At 41.2% G+C, this 25571-nt stretch overlaps 1 protein-coding gene across 1 annotated transcript in view; it reads right to left on the bottom strand.

Moving 5' to 3' along the window:
• Positions 1-25571, bottom strand: part of FAM169B (Protein) — a 122063-nt gene that overhangs the window by 58652 nt on the left and 37840 nt on the right. The window contains exon 2 of the mRNA XM_064267068.1: positions 2585-2718. Within this exon, the coding sequence (XP_064123138.1) occupies positions 2585-2718 (134 nt within the window). The remainder of the gene's footprint in view (positions 1-2584; positions 2719-25571) is intronic.

Genomic DNA, 25571 nt, shown 5'->3' with positions numbered 1-25571 from the left:
ACCATCCTGTATACTTCCCACCACAGAAGTCTTCTCGACCCTAACTCCCTTGGCCTCACAGCCTACAGCCCACCTCAGGCCCAGTGCCTGCCATGTTGGCCTCCACTGTCCTCTCAGGGCCCCAGGGACACTCCACAGACAGCCCTGGATGTGCCTGCCTGCGCCAGGAGGCCACTGCGCTCAGGCTGCCCTGGCTCGGGTCCCTGCCAGCAGTCTCAAGAATCCATACCCTCTCTGAGCCCTGTATACCTGGCCCTGGCTCCATCAGCCCCAGGCCCTGTTATCTTAACTGTGGCCTCCACAGGAACACGGAGCAGCAAGTTCAGGTCTCTAACACGGGATCACTCCAGATTCTTTTCTGGAGCACTCACATCCAAAGCCCTCTCCGTGGCCATGAAACCCACCGCTACCAGGTCCCAAAGCAAAAGGTCAACACATTCCCTTACAAAGTCTGTTTTGAAAACTGAGGAAAGTGTAAGAAAATGAGGAAAGAACGTGTCAGCTAAGCTAGGCAGGCAGGCTGCTTATAAAAGTTTGCAGCAGGCCTCCACAGTTTCGGAGAACTCTTTCCTCACCAGTCCCAAGATCCATGACTGTCATGGTGCTTCGGTAATAAAATGTCCCTGCACTGCTCCTTCTGCAGTGGTTTCGCGAGGCACGGTTCATTCACGAGACGGCCGTCACCAGGCCATGAAAAATAATATTTACAAACGATTGTATCAACACGGAAAGATGTTTATTATAGAGAACATTGTATTCCGAGTACTGTCTCACCTGTGTTAAAAAAGTATGCACAGAAATACAAATCAATGGGAAGTACATGATGCCTACAGTGGTTAGCCATGGGCGACTTTATTTTCTCTGTCCTGTGCTATACTTCCCAAATATTACACAATGACCACATACTGTGGTATTTGGAATGTGACGGGACAATCTCAAGACTGGAAAACAGTAAATTATGAAAAGACTTTCAGAAGTACCGGAGTAATGTCATGGGATTACCCCAAAACAACATCTCAATCTTTTTTTTTTTTTTTTTTTGGTTGTCAAAAAATTTCTCTGGATTCAAAAAGAATAGTTAAAACTGTTAAAAGCAACGAGATGGTCCAATACCACTCCAAACTGGACTAATTCAACCTTCAGGGTACGTTAGCCAATAAAATGGTAGGAGGCCAAATGATCGTTTTCATAAGACTTTCAGTTTCTAGGAGTTGAAGAGAATAGACATAAAATCATTTCAGCATTTCTATCACATTGAAACAACTTAATTTTAGCAACCATCGTATTTTATTTTTGTTAATAACACTAAAATTATTCATTCACTGAGCATACTACCTATTTGTTTTAAAATAATGTAATCCATAAATGTGTGTGAAATAAAAGCAGACAACTGAGATATCTTTAAAGTACTTCAGGGCTAACTCATATTTCGCCACACTTCTCAAATCACCTGGCATTCCCCACCCCCCATCCAACCCTGCAGCCCCCCAGCCCTACCGCTCCCTAAGAGCCAGTCAGGGCAAGCCTCCTGCCTAAACATTACCGAGTGGTCTTCCTTTTCTGGTTTCTGCCACTAGGGGCCACCAGAAGCTGTGAGGACAGCAACTTCTCTCTAGATCAACAATGTCAAAGTCATCCAGGGGAACTGGATTCTTTTGGGAATGACTTCGAGCTAGCGCCTTCAAAATCACAAGGCAGCCACACTACAAACTGCACACGCCATTGTTCTAATTAACTCTGGAACAACTTCAGCGCCGTGAAAGGCAACCCTCTCTTCCTCAGCCAAATTTGCCTGCCAGATAGCAATGATTTCTGGTACAAGTGAAATTTTAAATTTTTAAAATTTATAACAAGAAAATCTTGTCTCTTTCAATAGATCAGCTTCAAATTTGCATGAAAAGTGAATTTAAGCACAGCCCAAGTTTCACATATTCTCTTTACTTACTGCAAAAAAAGGGGGTCTTAAAAGTAACAGAGTAACACAATTTTAAATTTTCATCCACAATCCTACCTCCTTAACAGATAAACGTTTTCATCTCTCCCTACAATTTTATCAGTGCTAAAGACTGCTACTGATAATAACTTCATTCCAAATCACAAAATTTAAAACCAAATCAAGCTTCAGAAGCCAGAGGCAAATTCCCCTCATTTTACAAATGGGGAAACGGAGACCCAGCCAGGTATTACTTGCATACAGTGTCTCATTTCATTCTCATAGCAACCCTATGAGCTAAGTGTTGTTATTGTCCTGATTTTAGAGACAAGAATACCAAGACCCAGAGAGGTTAAGAAACTTGCTCAAAGTCACCCAGGTAGTAGCTGTGGTATTCATCCCCCGGCTGTCTGGCGTACTGCCTTGCTCAGGCACACAGGAGTGGTTAGGGGCAGAGATGGGCTCACATTCAGGATTCCAAAATCCCAATCCTGGATTCCTTTTGCTTCCCAAGGTAGGATTATTCTAGTATTCATGCCAGAAGGTTGCTGCTGTTTGTTGTTGTTGTTGTGTTTTGAATCTATAGTGTTCTTTCACTAACATTCTACTCTCTAATAAGAGCTCTTCACCAGCAAGGAAGGCGTCACATACCTGTTCCCCAGAGGGAAGTGAGAAAACCTCTTGTGAGGGACCAGCTCCGTCCCCAAGTGTGGCATAGTAAGCCAGGGCTGCTTCCAGCAACCCTTCTGGGTCATCTTCCAGAATATCTACTGGGTAGCTGCCCACTATAGGGATAAAAGACAAGAAATGACATTAGTTTTAGTCTTTCTTTTGTTAAAGGAAAAGTCAATTATGTCTTGAAGATTAAAAAATGAAATGCTCAAAGCGAACACTTATCTCACACATGTACATCCCAGGAAAGGAAGGCTCCTTCTCACCACGTGAACCAAGCAGCCCCTCCCACTGGTCGAGCTTGGCCCCCAGGCTGTCCCTATAGGCCTCCCCTGCTGCATATTGGGCTGTTCAGGTGGACTGAAACCTGAATGCTGGCTCCTCACTCAGACACCACTTCAAAAGGGTCACCAAGACTGACTCAGCCTGTGTCAAGTCCCTCCAGTGGTCCCTAACTCAGTTCAGGACCTCAGCATCTGCTAACAACCTCCTGCCTCTACCCCTCTCACCCATCCTCCACCTCTGCTGCCAGCAATTAAAATAACAACAGCAGGAAGGTTCCCTGGGCTCCAATGCCAGCAGGCTGCTTACTGCTCCAACCCCACCCCACTCCACCTCCCTGAGTCCATCCTTAACTCTGTTTTATAGAGGCCATTTTACTGAGGCTTCTAGAAATTAAAAGGAACCCTGGTAATTTTTTCTGGTAATGCAACAGTTAAGTGCTTGGCTGCTAACCAAAATGTTGGCAGTTCAAACCCACTCAGTAGCTTTGTGGGAGAAAGAGCTGGTGATCTGCTCCTGTAACAATTACGACTTAGAAAACCCTGTGGGGTAGTTGTACTCTGTCATATGGGGTCTCTACAAGCGGATTCTACCAAGGCTCCCCTGCAGCACCCAACGTGCTCCTAGACTCTGCTCCAGGCGCCTCCTGCCTCAGCCTCACCATCCCAAAAAGCCTTCTCAAAGACCAGAATTCCTGGGAAGCGTTCCTTAAGCCCCAAAAGACAAGGGCTTTGGGGTGGGGGCAGTCACTGAGTTCTGGATTCAAATTTCAGCCAAGCATAAGATAGGAATTAATACAACTTCCCCATCTTCCCTGCCCTGTGGGGCCGATAATTTACACACCTAAACTCTTGGGGGCAAGGTCACCCTCAGCCTCCCATCTATAAACAAAGAGCGCCTCAGGGTATGGTTAGTACACAGCTCCCCTCCTCTCCACACTCCCACCCGACAGACTCATCCCCGTATCTGCTCCACACTGAGCACTTTGTAGATTTGGGTAGTGATTCAGCTGAGTTCTCCTTCGAAACTGCCGATCGTTTCTTATAATTGGCCAAGCGGTTTCCCACAGGTATGAAAAAGGTCCTGTGGGTTGCACAACTTGGAGAATGCAATCAATGTCACTGAATTGTACATGTACAGATTGTCAAATTGGTGTATATTCTCAGCAACAAAAAAGTAAATTACATATATATTTAAAAAAAAAAAGGTACTGTGCATGTTCATATAAATTACGAAAAACAAACTGGAAAGAGGGCTGCTTCAGCCCAGGGGCACTCACGCATACTGCGGCCTTGGCTGGGAACCAGCTTCATTAGCTGCCTTTACTAGGCATCCCCAGAAACACCATCTTAAAGGGCAAGGTAGAGACCTGACTTCCATGTTGACTCTCTGTTGTTTTGGAAAAGATGTTTGCCAGATCTGGGCTACTAATCTGCTCCAGGGACTTTGCAGAGTCAGAGGAGAAGCTGAACTTGGCCCCTTGCAATTCCCCTTGTCACAAGTGGACTGGGAGGACACTATGGACTTCAGAGCTGGGGAGCAGTGTGTTTCAGGGACACAAAGCCTCGCCCAAGGCCACCAGGTCAGGAGGCTTGGCACTCTCGGGGCTCAGGGCAGCTCCAGCCTGGTTCCCGCAGGCTGCCAAGGGTTGCCTGGCAGTGGGTTCTGGTCACGTGTGTTCAAGACAAATGCAATAAATGTGTTTTGCTCCTTCCAGACCGTAAAATCTCTTCCTCTCCAGGTTAAGCCACCTGGAGTGGCAGACCCTGAAAGAATTCCGAAGACAGTATTCCCAGGACACCTAAGCCCTGCTGGCCCGTGGTGCAGGGGTGTGCCTGCAGGGTCCTCGCAGCACTGAGGCCACGAGAACCAGAACGCAGTGGCTGTGCCTGCAGGAGAGGGCCTGGCCCGGGCGGCACAGCTTCGTCCTCCCCGACCCGCAACCACGGCAAACGCCCTGGGAGAGTGGGGCGGTGGCGAGTGTTAACAGTCACAAAATAACGTTCCACAGGCACTTCAATGTAAAAGGAGGGTCCCCGCTGCGGGCAGGGGCGCACCTGAACCCAGGCGATTCTCCAGCCTTTTTTGTTCTCATTATTTATCTTCCCTCTGGGGGTAATTCCCCATGGGAAAAGTTCGGCAGCTTTCTTCCTCCACAGAAGGCTGGGTTGGCCTTCTGGGAAATTGGGGGAGAGTGAAAACAGGGGCTGTTTAAGGCGGGAGAGGGAAAGGGACATCCAGCGTCCTCCTGCCCCAGGAAGGATAGACCCCTGCACAACCTCAGAAAAAAAGGAAGAGCCCCTCTGCGACCTCAAAGTCCCCCTCCCCAGTCCAGAAGGAAGACTGGCCCCCTCCCATTAGAAAGACCTCCGTCCTGAAAGAACGAAGCCCACTGGGTTCCCCACCCCCGCTTTCCTTCCAAACCTTCCCTCCTACCCACTCCCGCCCCCAGCCGCATGGGGCAGTGCCAGGGCCCTGGGAGAAGTAGACACGTCTCTGGCGCTTTGCGCACGCAGGCGAGGGAGGCGCAGGCCTGCCGATGGAAGGCAGACCGAGGCCCGGGGTTCCGGATGGGAAATGCTAACAGGCTTTAATGGCTTGAACTGAACAGGAAATATTTTCCCAAAGCCAAAAGAATGTCATCTTTTCAGTACAATGTAAAATGCTTTTATGAAACAGGCACACAGTTGAAATTATAATTCACCGCAGACTGTAAAGAAATTGAAATCCCCAAACCAACTACGCATCTAAGAATCGCCTTTAAGCACACATTCGCATTGCCACCCTAAAAACAAAAATAGGTGCATTTTAAAGCATTCTTCTTGGGAAAATTCTGAAATCATTCAAGATCTTTGTGTCAAAGCTCTGAAGTCTTAGGGCTGCATGTAGCCCTATGCCCACTGGCTGGGAGCCACTGCCTGGCAAGACCTACTGCTTGAGGGCTTTACCAGTGGTTCCTATGTAAACAGCAATGGCAAATAATGAAGACTTTGAAAGCGGTCAATGCTCTGGACTTAAGCATTGATTCAGTATCACTTGCAGAATATTCTCTCCAAACACATCACCGTAAACATTAGGAAAATGCTTTCATTTTAACAGCTCAATTTTTTCTCACATGGGACTATTAGAAACGTTTGTGAAGATATTTAAAATTTTACTAGCCGTGCTCCTAAGAACGGACTTTCCTGAAAGCTTCCTCCCGGCAGTAACTACAGGCACAGCATTAAGTCATTGGCAAGGCTGGCTGTAATCACTTGATTTTTTAATAATGTGTACGCTCATTAAATTACAGTAAGAACAATTCTTGCCCAGAATAATAAAAAGAATTTAAGAAAACAATATAGTAATATTTCACTTTTGTTTTTAAGAAATGGTTAAGAGTAGATATGTCCTGTGCAATTTTAGTGTTTTGGTTTTCGTTTTGCTTTTATTTTTCACATAAGTGTGTACGCTTTTGTTTGTTTGTTTTTGTTTTTCTTCATAAACAGTTTTCCTCTAAAAGGAACTTATTGTGGAAGAAACCCTTATAGAAGAAATCCAGAGCAGGGAAGGTTTAAGAGACTAATTCCAAGCTTAGAAGGGAGCACAGGGATTCCCTTCTAACCAGAAACAAGACTCCCTCATCCCTTTTCTGAGGACCTCGAATAAGACAGGGAAACTCTATGCTGAAAGTTTCTGTGGGATTCTGAACCTGGGTGTTCTGCATACCCTCAGGGGTGGGATGGTCTGTAAAAGCAAGAGGCTTCCAAATGCCATCTCAGCCTCTAAGAATTCAGGAGCAGGAGTTAAGAGCGCCTGAATCCTAGGGCATCACCACACAGTCCAAGCCCCGGAGCTGCATGCTTTACGAAAGCTCAGTATTCACAAACACAAACTTTGCCCAGAGTCTCCAAAGCATTCACCCCAGGATACCTTAAAACTGAGAGTTATTTTTAACTTAAAGTATGATTATGTTTAAGAAAAAAGAAATGGTGCTGTTGTATTCGGTGAGGTACACCCATCACTGTGTGAGGTGGTACCTGGCACTGATTCAGTGTCGGAGAATCTAAGGTTTGTATACATATCACTACAACGTTCCTTGTATCATACCAGTTGTTACAGATTAAAGTGTGTCCCCCCAAAAAATATGTTGAGGTCCTAGTCCCTATACCTGTATATGTGACCTTGTTTGGTAACAGGGGCTTTCTTTTGTTATGTTAATGGGGCCATACCAGAATAGGATGGGTTCTAATCTAATCCCTTTTCAGCAGTGTCTTACATAAAGAGTAGAATAGACACAGAGATATATACACAGGGGAAAGAGACCATATGAAGACAGTCACACATGGCAGTCGCATCTACAAGCCGAGGAATGCCAAGGATTGCTGGAAGCGAAGCTAAGTCATCCCTGAGTGGTACAACTAGTTAAGCACTTGACCTCTAGCCAAAAGGCTGGCGGTTAGAACCCACCCAGAGGCACCTCGGAAGACAGGCCTGGCAGTCTGCTTCTGAAAGGTCACAGCCTTGAAAACTCTATGGAGCACAGTCCTACTCTACACACGTGGGGTCACCAGGAGTCAGACTCCACCTGATGGCAACTAACAACAACAACTAGAAGCTGAAATTGACAAAGAAAGACCAGCTTCTGGAGCCACTCCCTGAATTTGGACTTCTAGCCTCCTGAACTGTGAGAAAATAAAATTCCTATTCTTTAAAGCCACTCATTTGAGGCATTTTTTTGTTCCAGCAGTACTCAGTAACTGAGACACCAGTGTTCCCTGTGTGTCCTGGGAAACAAGATCAGTTTCTAAACTGGTGCCAGTTTAGAAAAGGATGGCATGCTATCCGTTCCTGGGTGGCTCAAGCAGTTAAGCACTTCACTGCTAACTGAAAAGTTGGAGGTTCAAGTCCTGAGGTGCCTGGAAAGAAAGGCCTGGTGATCTACTTCTGAAAAATCAGCCATTGATAACTCTACGGAGGACAGTTATACTCTGACACCAGAGGGGGTTCCCGTGAGTCGCAGTCAACTCAACAGCAACTGGGGCATGAGATCTATGCCCCTCCAACATGGCTGCATGAAGTTCTGCATGGCTAGCAGCAATTCAGGCATCTAGAGCTTCTGCACAGTGGAACGTGCTCCACCCCGTATTTATTTCCCAAACGTATTTAACTAGGTACCCCTTGTTCCAGAACACTAATTGACAGCTAACAATTTGGGGAATAGTGCATTGAAATAATGCCAGGGCAGGCAGATTGATGACTATCAGACAGAAAACAGACAAGTGTCTGGAGCCCAAGGTCAGAGCCAGAGGACGCCCCCACAAGGGAAGGCGGCCCCCCTCTACATAGAGAAGCAGAGAACAGAAGGGGAAGAAAATAAACACTTGGATATTTTTGTTGTTTTTTCTGAAGAGAATCTTATTGCCAAAATATTCTTAGCAAAGAATTAAAAGAAAAAAAAGTTGGAAGACAGCGTGTAGAATATGTTACAATTTTTTGAGCAGATGAGCAAAATTGTCAGTGTACAGAGGGAAGCGCCACAGAAGGCCTGCAGTGGCTGCTGCAGTGAAGTTTTTATTACCCAGTAATTGACAAGGGGCCTGTGGCTCCATTACGACATATTTCATACTAGCCAACTCGCAACTTGTCATTGCCTGGGCTGAGAATAAATCATCTGTCCCAAATCTAAGATGGTGAAATAGGCAAATGATTTTCTGTACCACCCACACAAAATTTTATGTAATCCTAATTGCTTTTAATACGAAAGGCTGCTAGTCCAAGCATTGGTGCCTCTTACTTTTAGGCAAATGATACAAGGGTCAAACTACTTTTTTGCCCTGAATCGCTCAAAAGGACAAGAAACCCATTGCCACTGAGGCGATTTTGACTCATACTGACTAAAACATACTGTTCCTTTTCCTTTCAAAGAGGTGTAACATTTCAGGACAAATGTGACCCCCAATTTGGGGCAGGTCACTGGGTGGTGTAGACAGTTAGCTCATTCAGCTGTTAACCAAAAGGTTGGAGATTTGGAGGTTCAAGTCCATCCACAGGTGTATCAAAGAAAGGTCTGGAAATCTACTTCCAAAAATCAGCCATTGAAAATCCTGTAGAGAATTAGACAATTCAATAGAAAGTCAGAGGAGCATATTTGAAGAACTGGAATGCAGAATTTGTGAGACTGAAGATAAATTGCATGGTACCAATATATTTGAAGAAAACTCAGATAAACAATTTTTTAAAAATGAAGAAAGCCTAAGAATCATGGGGGACTCTATCAAGAAGAATAACTTTCAAGCGATTGGAATACCAGAACAGGGAGGGATAACAGAAAATACAGAGAGAATTGTTGAAGGTTTGCTGACAGAAAACTTCCCTGATAGCATGAAAGATGAAAGAATATCTACCCAAGATACTCATCGAAACCCATACAAGGTAGATCCCAAAAGAAAGTCACCAAGACATATTACCATCAAACTTGCAAAAACCAAAAATAAAGAGAAAATTTTAAGAGCAGCCAGGGATAAGCAAAAAGTCACTGACAAAGGAGAATCAATAAGTTTGGACTACTCAGCAGAAACCATGCAGGCAAGAAGGCAATGGGATGACACATATAAAGCACTGAAGGAGAAAAACTGCCAGCCAAGAATCATATATCCAGCAAAACTGTCTCTCAAATATGAAGGCGAAATTAAGACATTTACAGATAAACAGAAGCTTTGCGAATTTTCAAAAACCAAACCAAAACGACAAGAAATACTAAAGGGAATTCTCTGAGTAGAAAATCAATAATATCAGATATCAACCCAACACTAGAACACAGAACAGAGCAACCAGATATCAACTCAGAGAGGGAAATCATAAAAATAAATCAAGATTTAAAAAAAAAAAAAAAAAAGGTCAAAACAGGAAATCAGTGATGTCATTATGTAAAAGATGACAGTAATCAATAAAGAGGGACTAAATAAAGTAGGCATAAATCTTCCATATGGAGAGGAAATCAAGGTGATATATGTAGATGCATGTTAGGTTTAAACTTAGAAAAATAGGGGTGAATATCAAGGTAACCACACAGAAGACTAACAATCGTAAACTTCAAAATAAAGACAAGATAAACATAAAGATTCAGCAAAAACGAATTCAACCACAATGAAAAAGAGGAACACACAATTCACAAAGAAAAACTTCTCAGCACAAAAAAGTGGAAAAATGAAACTGTCAACAACACACACACAAAAAGGCATCAAAATGACAGCACTAAACTCATAAAACTCATACCTATCTATAATTATGATGAATGTAAATGGACTAAATGCACCAGTAAAGACACAGAGAGTGGCAGAATGGATAAAAACACACAATCCAGCTATATGCTGCCTACAAGAGACGCACCTTAGACTTAAAGACACAAACAAACTAAAATTCAAAGAATGGAAAAAAATATATCAAGCAAACAACAATCAAAAAAGAGCAGGAGTGGCTATACGAGTTTCTGACAAAACAGACATCAAGCTTAAATCTACCACAAAGGATAAGGAAAGACACTATATAATGATTAAAGGGACAATATACCAGGTAGATATTACCATATTAAATATTTATGCACTCAACAACAGGGCTTCAAGATACATAAAACAAACTCCAACAGCACTGCAAAGTGAGATAGACATTGCCACAATAATAGTAGGAGACTTTAACACACCACTTTCAGTGAAGGACAGAACACCCAAAAAAGAAGCTCAATAAAGACACAGAAGAGCTAAATGTCACAATTAACCAACTTGACATCATAGACATATACAGAATACTCCACCTAACAGCAGCCAAGTATACTTTCTTTTCCAATGCACATGGAGCATTCTCTAGAAGAAAACACATATAAAGCCATAAAGCAAGCCTTAACAGAATCCAAAACATCGAAATATTACAAAGCATCTTCTCTGACCATAAGGCCATAAAAGTAGAAGTCAATAACAGAAAAAGCAGGGAAAAGAAATCAAACACTTGGAAACTGAACAATACCCTGCTCAAAAACAACTGGGTTTTAGAAGACATCAAGGACGGAATAAAGAAATTCAGAGAATCCAATAAGAATGAAAACACTTCCTATCAGAATCTGTGGGACACGGTGAAAGCAGTGCTCAGAGGTCAATTTATATCAATAAATGCACACATACAAAAAGAAGGGCCAAAACCAAAGGATTAACCCTACAACTTGAATAAATATAAAGAAAGCAACAAAAGAAAACTTCAGGCACCAGAAGAAAGCAATTAATAAAAATTGGATCAGAATTAAATGAAATAGAAAACAGAAAAACAATCGAAAGAGTTAACAAGACCAAAAGCTGGTTCTTTGAAAAGATTAACAAAATCAACAAGCCATTGGCCAGAATGGCAAAAGAAAAACAGGAGCTGAAGCAAATAATCCAAATAAGAAACGAGATGGGCAATATCACAACAGACCCAACTGACATTAAAAGAATCATAACACAGTATATGAAAAGTTGTACTCTAACAAATTTGAAAACCTAGAGGAAATGGACCAATTTCTAGAAACACACTACCTACCTAAGCTAATACAAACAGAGACAGAAAAACTAAATAAACCTATAACAAAAGAAGAGATTGAAAAAGTAATCAAAAAACTTCCCACAAAGAAAAGCCCCGGCCCTGACAGCTTTACTGGAGAATTCTACCAAACTTTCACAGAAAAGTTAACACCACTACTACTAAAGGTATTTCAGAGCATAGAAAAGGGTAGAATACTCCCAAACTCATTCTATAAAGCCAGAATATCCCTGATACCAAAACTAGGTAAAGATACCACAAAAAAAAAAGAAAATTACAGGCTAATATCCCTCATGAAAAATGCAAAAAATCCTCAAGAAAATTCTAGGCAATAGAATTCAACAACATATCAAAGAAATAACTCACCACGACCAAGTGGGATTCATACCAGGTATGCAGGGATGGTTCAACATTAAAAAACCGATCAATGTAATCCATCACATAGATAAAACAAAAGACAAGAACCACATGATCTTATTAATTGATGCAGAAGAGGCATTTGACAAAGTCCAACACCCATTCATGATAAAAACTCTCAGCAAAATAGGAATAGAAATAAAATTCCTAAACATTATAAACGGCATTTATACAAAGCCAACAGCAACATCATCCTAAAAGGAGAGAGACTGAAACCATTCCCACTGCACACAGGAACCAGACAAGGATGCCCTTTATCACTACTCTTATTCAACATTGTGCTGGCAGTCCTAGCCAGAGCTATAAGGCCAGATAAAGAAATAAAGGGCATCCAAATTGGCAAAGAAGTAAAAGTATCTCTATTTGCAGATGACATGATCTTATACACTGAAAACCCTAAGGAATCCTCCAGAAAACTACTAAAACTAATAGAAGAGTTCAGCAGAGTTTCAGGATACAAGATAAACATACATAAATCATTTGGATTCCTCTACAATAACGAAGAGAGCCACGAAGAGGAAATCACCAAATCGATACCATTTACAATAGCCCCTAAAAAGATAAAGTACTTAGAAATAAATCTAACCAGAGACGTAAAAGACCTGTAGAAAGAAAACTACAAGATGCTACTGCAAGAAACCAAAAGAGACCTTCATAAGTGGAAAAACATACTTTGCTCATGGATGGGAAGACTCAACATTGTAAAAATGTCTATTCTGCCCAAAGTGATCTATAGATACAATGCAATCCCGATCCAAATACCAGTGACATTTTTTAATCAGAGGTAGAAACAAATCACCAGCTTCCTATGGAGGGAAAGAGGCCCCAGATAAGTAAAGCATCACTGAAAAAGAAGAACAAAGTGGGAGGCCTCGCTCTACCTGATTTTGGAACCTATTATACTGCCACAGTGGTCAAAACAGCCTGGTACTGGTACAGCAACAGATACATAGACCAATGGAACAGAATTGAGAATCCAGACATAAATCCATCGACATAGGAGTAACTGATATTTGACAATGGCCCGAAGTCTGTTAAATGGGGAAAAGATAGTCTCTTTAACAAACGGTCCTGGCATAACTAGATATCCATCTACAAAAAAATGAACCAAGACCCATCCCTCACACCACGCACAAAAACTAACTCAAAATGGATCAAAGACCTAAATATAAAATCTAAAAGGATAAAGTTCATGGAAGAAAAAATAGGAACAACACTAGGAGCCCTAATACATGGCATAAACAGTATACAAAACATTACTAAACTGCAAGAACAGCAAAAGAGAAACTAGATAACCGGGAGCTCCTAAAAAAGTCAAACACCTATGCTGATCCAAAGACCTCATCAAAAGAGTAAAAAGACTACCTACAGACTGGGAAAAAGTTTTTAGCTATGACATCTCTGATCAGTGGCTATCTCTAAAATCTACATGAGACTGCAAAAACTCAACAACAAAAAGACAAATAACTGAATTAAAAAATGGGTAAAAGATATGAATAGACACTTCACAAAAGAAGACATTCAGGTAGCTAACAGATATATGAGGAAATGCTCGTGTTCATTAGCCATTAGAGAAATGCAAATCAAAACTACAATGAGATTCCATCTCACTCCAAAAAGGCTGGCATTAATCTAAAAAACACAGAATAATAACTGTTAGAGAGGTTATGGAGAGACTAGAACGCTTATACACTGCTGGTGGGAATGTAAAATGGTACAACCACTTTGGAAATCGATTTGGCACTTCCTCAAAGAGCCAAAAATAGAACTACCATGCGATCCAGCAATCCCACTCCTTGGAACATATCCCAGAGAAGTAAGAGTCGTCACACAAACAGATATATGCACACCCATGTTCACTGCAGCACTGTTTACAATAGCAAAAAGATGGAAGCAACAAAGATGCCCATCAACAGACAAATGGATAAATAAATTATGGTATATTCACATGGCGGAATATTATGCATTGATAAAGAACAATGATCAATCTGTGAAACATTTCATAACATGGAGGAACCTGGAAGGCATTACGCTGAGTGACATTAGTCAGTTGCAAAAGGACAAATTAGTCAGTTGCAAAAGGACAAATATTGTATGAGACCACTATTATGAGAACTCAAGAAACAGTCTAAACAGAAAAGAAAATATTCTTTGATGTTTACAACAGGGGGAGGGAGAAAGGAAGGGAGAGGGGGATTCACTAATTAGATAGCAGACAAGAACTAATTTAAGTGAAGGGATGGACAACACACAATACAGGAGAGGTCAGCACAACTGGACTACCAAAAGCAAAGAAGTTTCCTGAATAAACCAAACACTTCAAAGGACAGAGTAGCAGGGGCGGGGCTTTGGGGACCATGGTTTCAGGGGACATCTAGGTCAATTGGCATGATAAAAACTATAAAGAAAACATTCTGCATCCCATTTTGGAGAGTGGCGTCTGGGGTCTTAAACACTAGCAAGCGGCCATCTAAGATGCAACAATTGGTCTCAACCTTCCTGGAGCAAATGAGAATGCAGAACACCAAAGACACAAGGTAAGTATGAGCCCAAGAGTCAGAATGGGCCACATAAATGAAAGACTACATCTGCCTGAGACCAGAAGAACTACATCGTACCCAGTTACAACCGATGACTGCCATGACAGGGAGCGTAACAGAGAATCCCTGAAGGAGCAGGAGAGCAGTGGGAAGCAGACCCCAAATTTTAGTAAAAAGACCATCCTTAATGCTCTGACTGAGACCAGAGGGATCCCGGACTTCATGGAAACAGACCTTCTGTTTGCCCAAGGCAGGAACCATTTTCAAAGCCAACTCTTCACACAGGGATTGGACTGGACTGCAAGACAGAAAATGATACTGGTTAGGAGTGGGCTTCTTGGATCAAGTAGACACATGAGACTATCCGGGCATTTCCTGTCTGGCAGGGAGATATGAAGGCAGAAGGGAACAGAAGCTGGCTTTATGGACACGGAAACACAGGGTGGAGAGAAGGAGTGTGCTGTCTCAGGGGAACAGCAACTAGGAGTATATAAAAAAAAAAAACCCAGTGCCAAGGTGTATATAAGGTTTAGTATGAGAGACAGACTTGATTTGTAAACTTTCACTTAAAGCACAATAAAAATTTTTAGAAAAGAAAATTCTGTGGAGCATATTTCTACACTGACACACAATGGGATCCCCATGAGTCGACTTTAGGGCAACCGGTTTATTTACGGCAGACAGGAGGAAGGAACTTCTCCAATATCCACTTCCTTATGAATGGTAACTGAAGGGGGGGGGGCCTTGTGTTGGACAACTGCAGGAAGCTCAGGCTTTCCTTGCCCCTGAACTTGAGCTACTCCATTACGCATAATCATCATTACGGCACCCTATTTGCTAACCTTCACTAGAAAGGAAGTAGGCTTTGGCACATGTATAGGAGAACACGGAGAACCCAACTTTTCATATCCTGAATTTAATTGACCAAGAACTTTTAAAAACACCGAGCCCCAGCATCAGTACCACCATAATAACACGTGGTGACGCTGAAGCTGGTGGGAAATGCTGTGGTGGGATACCAGTCCAACATGGAACCGGAGCCCAGAACCACACAGCATACAACAGGAAGAAGAAAAATAATCCCTCATCACTGTAACGCTTTCACCCGTTAGTCACAGAATAACATTTCTCACAAGTTACTTAAAACTTGGGGCTGCTAATGGACTTTATAACGTTTCATCCAAAAATCACATACCTATATGTTGATCTGGAGCCCTGCTGGCACAGTGGTTAAGAGCTACGGGCTGCTAACCAAAAGGTCGGCAGTTCAAATCCACCAGCTGCTTCTTGGAAACTCTGTGGGGCAGTTCTAATCTGTCCTATAGGGTTGCTATGAGTCTGAATCGACTCAACGGCAACGCTTTTAGTTTTTTGTTTTTTTTTATGTTGATCTATTACATTGCAAATAATAAAAACTCAGAGGGGGAGAAATGGGTTTATATTTGGAAAGATCAGCTCTACAGGAAGCAATGAGAGGAACTGAGAAAATGCTGGTCCTTGGTCCCCATAACCCAGTTCTAGAAGTTGGTGCACGCTGTTTAAGCACTTAGACTCACCACAGGACTTCTGCCCTTGAAGAATGGATGGAGATGAATGGGTTTATCTTAAACCTACAAGATGATTGATTTAGGGAAAATGCTGTTACTCTGAATAACTGAAAACACTAAACCGAATACACTTCATCAAGAAAACTACATTTTTAAAAGGGCACTGGACCCAGCTGCATAAAACCAAAAAGCAAATGAAGAAGTACATGCAAAATACTCATATTTGTACCAAGGTTAATACCAGTTGAGTTTTCAATTGAAGAAAAATGAAAGGCATTTTGGATTCTGGCTTCTAGAGAGAAAGTTTCTCAATGGGGAGAAAAAGGCATTAGAAAAATAGTAATATGTTCTCATATAAAAATATGTTTTAAATTACTCAGAACAAAGGGATAAATACTGTATAATCTCACTTATATGAACTATACAGAACAGTCAAGTGTATAGAGACAAAAGTTAATTAGTGGTTACCAGCGGCTGAGGGGGTAGGGAAATGGGGATTGGAGAGTTATTGCTTAAGGGAGACTGAGTTTCTCTTTTGGGGTGATGAAAAGCTTTTGGAAATAGATAGTAGTAATGGCTGTATGTGTAATTAATGTCACTGAACGGTACACTTAAAAATGGTTAAAATGGCAATTTTTTGTTATATATATTTTACCACAATAAAATATTTTTAAAATGTATCCTTTTAAACCTTACATTTGGCAATGGTGTTTTCCAGCTTACAAAAGGTTTTCACAATTCTATCTTGTTTGAAACTTGCATCAGTCCTATGAAGTTAGTAGATACCATTATCCTCAATTTTCAGATGTGGAAATAGAGTTGAAAACAGAAATTTAATCAGTAGTGGGGCTGGGACTCAAACCCAGAGCTCCAGATTTCCAGCAAAGCCCTCACTGCCTCACCTACTTACTAATTTATAACAAGTTAACACCCCTACACCACACACCACCAACAAATCACTGCTAGTACTCAGCATATTCTTGTTAGTTGTGCTGCAGTGGGTTCTGACTCATGGCAACTCCATGTATGCAGAGTAGACTGTACACCATAGGGTTTTCAAAGCTGTGACCTTTAGGAAGCAGATCGCCAAGCCTATCTTCTGAGATGCCTCTGGGTGGCTTCAAACCACCAAACTTTTGGCTAGCAGTCCAGTGTTTAACCATTTGCACCACCTAGGAACTCCCATCATTTGGCATAGCATTGCTTAAAATGTACTGAAGATCTGGCTGCTGCCCTGAAGAAGTTATTTTGGATGTAAAACACAACAAATGTTCATAATTTTTAACAACAATTTTGAAAAACCTGCAAGAAGTGTAAAGAGGTATTAATTCCAAAGGGGATATGTAACAAGGCTGGTGAGGTCTACATGAGCTACCTGCAGGGAGGCAATCACAGCACCTGTGTCACAGGACCACAATGTCCACCTCTGCCCACTGTCCAGCTGAGCCACATTCCAAAGAAAGGTAGCCCAGCCATAAAGAGAAATGAGGTCTTGATGAATGCCACGACATGAATGAACCTAGAAAACGTCACGCTAAGTGAAATTAAGTCTGTTGCAAAAGGACAAATATTGTATGATCTCACTTTTATGAAATAAGCAAATATATAGAAACATGAAGGAGCCCTAAAAATCTAGGGGCCTGGCATAAGGAGAGGTTTCTGCCAAAGATGTAGGCCAGACTCCATTTTTGCTGTTTACTGCTCATTCTTAGTTGATTTTCAAAAGTGAGCTAGCCAGAACACCTCAGGAAGCTTTTGAGCTCTCCTCCCTCCCCTTTCTTCCCTTCCTCTCACAGCATTCACTCAGGTTGTACCCCCAAATATCCAAAGATTAACAAGAAGTTAGCTGACTCAAACTCTACGATTAACAAAACAATGGTTAAGAGAGCTTGCAAATGTCTAGTGCCTGTTAAATCATAATTTTGTAAATGTCAGCCAATCAGAGTTTTTTTCCTATAAGTTCCTGGATTTTCTGTACTTAAACTCTGTGAAAAATTCCTTTCACTGGAGTATTTTAGTGAATTCTCATCAAGTGCTGCCCGATCCAGATCACACTGTTCCTTCAATAAATCTCTTTGCTTTCATTTTAACAGACGATCCAATTTGCTGTATGACATTTCCTGGTGTCAGAAGTGGGATTTTGCCGCAATCCGTCAAGGACTCAAGGATTTGGCTGCAGTACCAAAGCAAGGGTGTTTGGGCTCACCATTCCACAAACTTCTCAGGAGTCACCACAAGGTAAATAATCTCTTGAACTTCAACCTCTGCTTTCTTGTGTTGAGCACTTTCAGACCTATTGAAGTACTCTAGCTTCATTTTGTCCTCGTCTATTTCATTTTGCCTTGTCTGTTTTCATTCTTGTCTTGTAAGAATTTTTGCCAAATTTTGCCTTCATTACTAGCAGCAATGTGAGGTTCTGGACTATTTACTGTCCTAGAAGCTTTTGAGTTTGTGGTATCTCAGGCTCCATGAGCCACAAAGAAAACCAAGGGCATGGGACAGCCAGTAAAAGCTGATAGGGCTGTCACCTGCCATAAAGACTCCTGTGACAGGATAAGCTAGGTTGTGAGACAGGCCAGAGCATTAGGCTGTGTCATGGATTGAACTGTGTCACCCAAAAATATGTGTCAACTTGGCTAGGCCATGGTTTCCAGTATCGTGTGGTTGTACTCCATTTTGTGATTCCAATTTTATGTTAAAGAGGATTGGGGTGGGATTGTAACACCCTTACTAAGGTCACATCCCTGATCCAATGTAAAGGGAGTTTCACTGGAGTGTGGCCTGCAGCACCTTTTATCTTACAACAGATAAAAGGAAAGGGAAGCAAGCAGAGAGTGGGGGACTTCACACTACCAAGAAAGAAGTGCCAGGAGCAGAGCGCATCCTTTGGACCTGGGATCCATGCACAGAGAAGCTCCTAGTCCAGGGGAAGACTGATGAGCAGGACCTTCCTCCAAAGCTGACAGAGAAAGGAAGCCTTCCCCTGGAGCTGACACCCTGAATTTGGACTTCTAACCTACTAGACTCTGAGTGAATAAACTGATGTTTGTTGAAGACATTCACTTGTGGTATTTCTGTTATAGCAGCACTAGATAACAAGACAGGCTGCCTGTGGACTGCAAGCAAAAACCCACACAATGAAAGGAACATATTGGTTCAATCCATACACTGTCCAAACCCTGCAGCATCCCCCATCAGGATTTTCTTGAGTCTGAGAGTCCTAAACTTCGAACAAACTCGAATCTTCTTTGCAAATGGGAAATACTGTATCTAGGGACAACATGGAATTCCCTTCCGTGACTCCTGTCTATTAAATACGGACAAGCACTATGGCTCTGCTGCCTATTTGTACCTATCTGCTTGGCATCATCTCACTAAGGACAGTCTGGAAAGTATGTGGCTTTTCTTGTTCTTTTGAATTATCTAAATTGAGTTTTCTGTGCAGTAAATTAAAAAAGAAAGGCTCCTAAATTAAGAAGAAACAATCAGATGCTTTTTTTAATTGGTATTTTGAAGCCTCTAAGAGACACAATGAGAGTAAAATCACTTCCTTACAAGATAATGTTTCTAAATTGACTAAGCAAAATAAGGAATTGCAATTCCAGATTTCTGTTCCAACTGCCCAAGCTGTCCCAGGACCATCTGCTCCTTTGACAGCCACCTCTCCTGTGTATCCTTCTATGCATCCTTACCCCTCTGATGCTGCTAAATGTTCCTCTACTAACGCTTTGTCTGAACTTCCCTTTTTCCCTAAAGAACCTACTGGGGACAAAAAAGCCTATTTCTGAAATGCCTTTTAAAATCTGTTCCAGCATGGACATTGAGGATCCTCCCCACATTACTTTTAATCCTTGGACTCATTGAGAATTACATAAAATTGCTACAGGTTTCCCAAAACTGAGGGAGGATCCTTACAAGTCTGCTGATGAATTTAGAATTCTTGTTGAGGCTTACCAGCCTAGATCCCATGATTTGTATCAACTACTCCATATAATCACCAGGCCAGGGGAGGCCCAATTGTGGTTAGAACAAAGGCCAGGGGAGGCCCAATTGTGGTTAGAACAGGCTAAATGAATAAATCCCAAAGACAGTTTAGTTCTAGACCTAGATAAAACAGCCTCCCAATTATTAGAAGAGTCTCGAGCTATTAGTAAAAGATTGCTAGAGACCATTCCAAAGGCTTTTCCCCAATAATAGATTGGAAAGCAATTCACTCTTGTATACAAAACAAAGACAAAAATGTTTATGATTACCAGACTAGATTATTTCAGAGGTTTGCTGAACATTCCAGAATTGATCCATCATCCCCTGGGGCTCCAGGAGTTTTTAATGCAGTATTCACATCTGACCTCAAACCTGAACTCTCAGCAGTAGTAAAAAGGCATCAACTAAGTTGGAAAGCAGTTCCCATTACTGAGCTGGCCAATTTAGCTCACGAACTCTCTCAGACCTTGGAAACCTAAACAAATTTCCAAAGCAAATAAGTTAAGGGCCTTACACTTACGACAACTGAAATCTCCTAACCAACCAAGTAAATCCAGGCCCTTTGGAGGCATTAAGGGCCTTGCAATTAGTGCAAGAAACCTAGGCATTGGAGAAAGGATTGTTAGAAGTTAAAGAACAACAAAAAGAAACAGCTTAAGCCAGAGACCCTTCAATCAAATATGGAATGAAGGGGCTCTGGGGACACAACAGGGACTTTTCCTATGGTGGCACTTAACCCACAAGGACATACTACCATGTACATGAATGAAAAACCTTGCATATTTCTAACTGACACTGATGTTACACTCTCTGCCACTAACCCTACATGTTTACAAAAGTCCCTGCCCCAGAGTACAAAAACTTAAAAAGTTGTGAGGGTTATAAACTGGGAACAGACTTTAATTCACTCAAAACCTGTTCTGATATCCTTTGCTCCTAATGAAGATTTATGTTCCTTTCTGCTTAGCCCTGACACACCTGTTAATTTGTTGAGCTGAAACCTTTTTTGTTTAAATGGGCCTGCTATTTACAATCTTCAGAAAAAGGAGAAATATTATTAAACCTGTCAGACGCCCAAAAAATCTCAAATGAGGGATTTTAATCAGAACTAATTCAAGGGAAAGAAGTTGCTTGCTGTTTGCAGACATTAGTCATGCACAAAGACAATTTAATACCCTCTAACCCACTTCCCTCTGACCTTTTTTCATTAATTTCTGAAACCTTATGGGCCACAACATCTACATATGAAGGACAAGTTTTATCAGCAGAACTCATTAAAGTTCAGGTAAATATTTCTAAGCCTTTATTGAGACTCCCTTAATACCCCCATAAATGAGAAGCTAAACAAGGGCTAGCCCTTATTATTCAGGACTTCCTTTCTAAAGGATTGTTTCCTGCATCAGCTCTTGTAACACCCCTGTACTCCCTGTTAAGAAATCAGGAAATCCAGGCTGGAAATTTGTACAGGATTTAAGGCTATTAACCATGTTGTTATTCCTGGATTTCCAGTAGTCCCAAATCATCACTTATTCCTTTGTAATGTCCCTCCAGATGCTACACACTTTACTGTTATTGATCTTTGTAGCACCTTTTTCAGTATATCTGTCCACTCTGAGAGCCAATGTTTGTTTGCTTTCACCTGGGACAACCAACAATTTACCTGAACTCTAATGCCCCAGAGTTTCACTGAACCTCCCACTTACTTTTCTCAAATACTTCATGCTGATTTACAACCTTTACAATACAAAAATGGATCCAAATTATTATAATATGCAGATGGTTTATTAATATTCTCAAACTCCCAGCAAGCCTGCATTGATGACAGTATAATCTTATTAAAATATCTGTCCACCAGAGGCCATAAAGCTTCTAGCAGAAAAGTACAATTGGCCTAGCCTTCTGTTAAGTATTTAGGTAAGGTAATTTCTGCAGAAAGCATTTCTATTGATCTGAAGCAAAAAGAAGCTATTTTTGCTTTTCCTATTCCTAAAACTAAGAAATAATTGTGTGGGTTTCTGGGGCTTTGCAGCTACTGTAGAACTTGGATTCCTAATTTTTCCTTGTTAGGTCAGCCCGTATATAAATATTTGAAAACCTCAGAACCAGATTCTTTCCAAATTACACCAGAGGATCAGGAATCTATAACTAAACTGAAAGAAGCTTTAGCAAACGCACCCATACTAGGCTTTCCTAACTGTCACCTGGATTTTCCCATTTGTACATGAAGTCTCTGGAAAAGCTCTAGGTGTTTTAACCCGGAAGCATAGAGAACATCAGAGGCCAATAGGCTACTACAGTCTGTAGCCTGACCATTTAGCTAAAGGGTTCCTGCCACAGCCAAACTAGTTGAAAGCACTGCAGATGCAGTGCTGGGAAATTTTCTAAATGTTTATGTTCCCCATGCAACATCTGGAACCCTTAACTCTGCTTTGGCCCAACAGCTTTCCACTAGTCAACTCACTTTCTATGAAGTGCTCCTTCTGGCTGCACCTAATATTAAACTATATTCTGTGGCTTGTTTAAATCCCACCACCCTCCTTCCAGAAATTAACAATAAAGATTACCCAACACATGATTGCTTAAATTTAACTGAACAGGTTTTAACTCCCTGAAAACATTTAAGAGAAACTCCTTTGGCTAATCCAGATTTAATTCCATTTGTCGATGGCTCCTATTTGAAACCTGACCTTACTAGCTCTCGCTATCAGGCTGGGTATGCCATCACAACCTCTACTGAGGTTCTTGAAAGTCAAGCCCTTCCTGAAGCTACTTTGGCCCAACAAGTTGAATTAATTGCTCTTACAAAAAAAAAAAAAAAATTGCCATTGAGTTGATTCCAACTCATAGCTACTCTATGATTGCTCTTACTAGAGCCTGCAAACTTGCTAACAGGAGGTCCATGAATGTTTACACAGATTCTAATTATGCCTTCAGTGTTACGCATGATTTTGGCCTGTTATGGAAACAGGATTTCTAATCCCTTCTGGAACTGCCATAAAAAATGGAGCCTTAGTAGCAGACTTCTTAGATGCTTTTTTACTGCCTTCTGAAATTGCTATTTTAAAGATACAGGCTCATCAACCTAAAGGAGTTCCTCAGACTGCAAAGATAAGTGGGAAAAATCTTGCTCATAAAGCAGCGAAACAAGTCTCCTCTTAAGTTTTCTTAGCCCTAATGAAAACAGAAATGGAGATTCCCCTGATTTGTTCATAAATAATCATAATCCTAATGAGTTAACTTTAGAAAAATTAATTTAAAAAATCAACAATTAGCTAAAACTGAGGAAACTGAAAAATGAAAGAAAGCAGATTATTCTCAGGATCCTACAACCAAATTATGGTTAAGGCCTGATCAGAAGCTTATCTTACCTAAATCATTTCACGTCCCTATGTTGAAAGCTCTTCATGAATGATCCCAATTAGGATGAGACAAAATAATTGAAATTTTGAAGAAATACTGGAAAAGGACAATTTTTAGGCCACCAACCATGTTGCTTCTCATTGCTCTATTTGTTCCCATTATAACCCAGGCAAACCTTTTAAAGTTTCACCTGTAAAATACCCATTACCTTCAGGACCTACACTTGAATGGCAATTAGATTTTATTCAGCTCTTACCTTAAAATGGTTACAAATATGTATTAGTGATGATTTGCATATTTTTGCATTGGGTAGAAGCTTTCCCTAGTTGCTGTGCTACTGCAACCTTCATAGCTGAAAAAACTTCTTGAAAACATAATCCCTACTTGGGGAGCACCAACATTTCTTTGCAGCGACAGGGGAACTTATTTTACTGGACAATTAAAGAAATATGTAATATTTTTTTCTTACTTATCAAAGACTTCATTGTCCTTACCATCTGCAATTTCTGGGCATGTAGAAAGAACTAACGGTATAATAAAACCAAATTAGCCAAGATTTCTGGCTAATTTGAGGTCCACTCCATTTGGGCCACATAAATTAATTCCACATGCAATTACTACTGGAAGGCCTATGGCCCTTCCTTATTTCTCAACCTATCCTGATTTTTGGGAGCCCTGGTGGCACAGTGTTTAAGCACTCAGCTGCTAACCAAAAGGTCAGTGGCTCAAACCCACCAGCCGCTCCATGGGAGAAAGATGTGGCAGTCTGCTTCTGTAAAGATTACAGACTTAGAAACCCTATGGGGCAGTTCTACTCTTGTCTTTTGGGTCACTATGAGTCAGAACCAACCCAATGGCAGTGAGTTTAGTTTTTTGGTTTATACTGATTCTAATTTATTTCAACCTGATTCATTGGAATACTGTCAGTCTTCGATTCAGTACTCTAAAGAGCACTTATCATGGGTCAAAAAAGCTTTTAATATCCAATTTTTAGAAACACAAAAATTACCTACTATTGAACCAGGTGACTATGTATATTGGAAGAGATACCAATTAAAAGATTCCTTGAAGCCTCACTGGAACAATTATATATGGTCCTTCTCACTAACCCTTGTGCCAACAGGGAATTTAAACTTGGATCCACCTTTCTTAGTTAAAGAAGGCCAAAGCCCCTGCCTGGGCTGTTAAACCTACTGAACAACTTAAACTGAAGATCAAATGCCATTGTGATCAAAAGCAGACAACATCGAAGTGGACGGCTCTTCCCAAGATCACAGAACAAGATTTCAAGCAACCTGCTCAAGTTTTGGGGCTTTGTTTCCTGATTACTGGTATTCTTATGGTTGTTGCCTTATTACACACTTTTGGTATTATCCCTTGTTTTAATATCCTCTTTTTTTTCTTGCAAGTAACTGAAGGAGAAGCTTTCTTTATCATAACTTGTTGTTGTTGTTGTTATTTTCCTTATTGTATTACTTTTTAATTAGTATCCTTACACTATGAAGCCCTTCTTAAGTATTCGCTTACTGTATATCATGACTCTTGCTGATGCTAGCATGATAATACCTTTGTTATGTTAGCTCAGTCTGTAGCTAGTGCCAGCAGTCTGTTGGGTTTGCCATCAAATCCTAAAATCTGGGCATGCTAATTCAGACTCTTTAGCTATACCTGTGTTTATAGCTCTGTATCTGATTCTATTGTAAATCCTAATTATTTCCTTTAAATGAGCTATATGCGTCAGGTTGTGGCACCCTCCATAATTATTAACAAGTCCCCAGGTGCTGTGTTTCAATTTAACTCAACACCCTTAAGTCAATGATACAAAGGAAAGTTTGAAAAACTGCACCAAAAATACAGGGAAGCTTTACCCATGTACTTGATTGATCGCTCATATGCCCAAGGAATCCGAGGTACCTTCAAATCCTTATACAAGGACCTTGCAACAGTACCAAAGAAAAGCCACCATTCTGTCATAACATTTACCACCTTACACATTGGGGGCTATCTATTTGTAGGAGCCCTGGTGTTTCAGTGGTTAAGAGTTTGGCTGCTAACCAAAAGATTGGTAGTTTGAATCCACCAGCCACTCCTTGGAAATTCTATGGGGTAGCTCTACCATGTTCTACAGGGTCACTATGAGTCACATTTGACTCGATGGCAATAGGTTATCTATTTGTAATAACTCTTTGACTGATGACTGACTTGAAAAAGTCAACCAAACAATCCTTTCTCCACAAAATGACACGGGAAATAGTACAATCTGTGCTCCTCATGAATATATATTTTATG

This window comes from Loxodonta africana, chromosome 13, assembly GCF_030014295.1.
Source record: "Loxodonta africana isolate mLoxAfr1 chromosome 13, mLoxAfr1.hap2, whole genome shotgun sequence".
In the NCBI taxonomy this organism is placed as follows: domain Eukaryota; kingdom Metazoa; phylum Chordata; class Mammalia; order Proboscidea; family Elephantidae; genus Loxodonta; species Loxodonta africana.
Note: the sequence above shows the minus strand (reverse complement) of the source record. Positions and strands in the feature narration are given on the sequence as shown.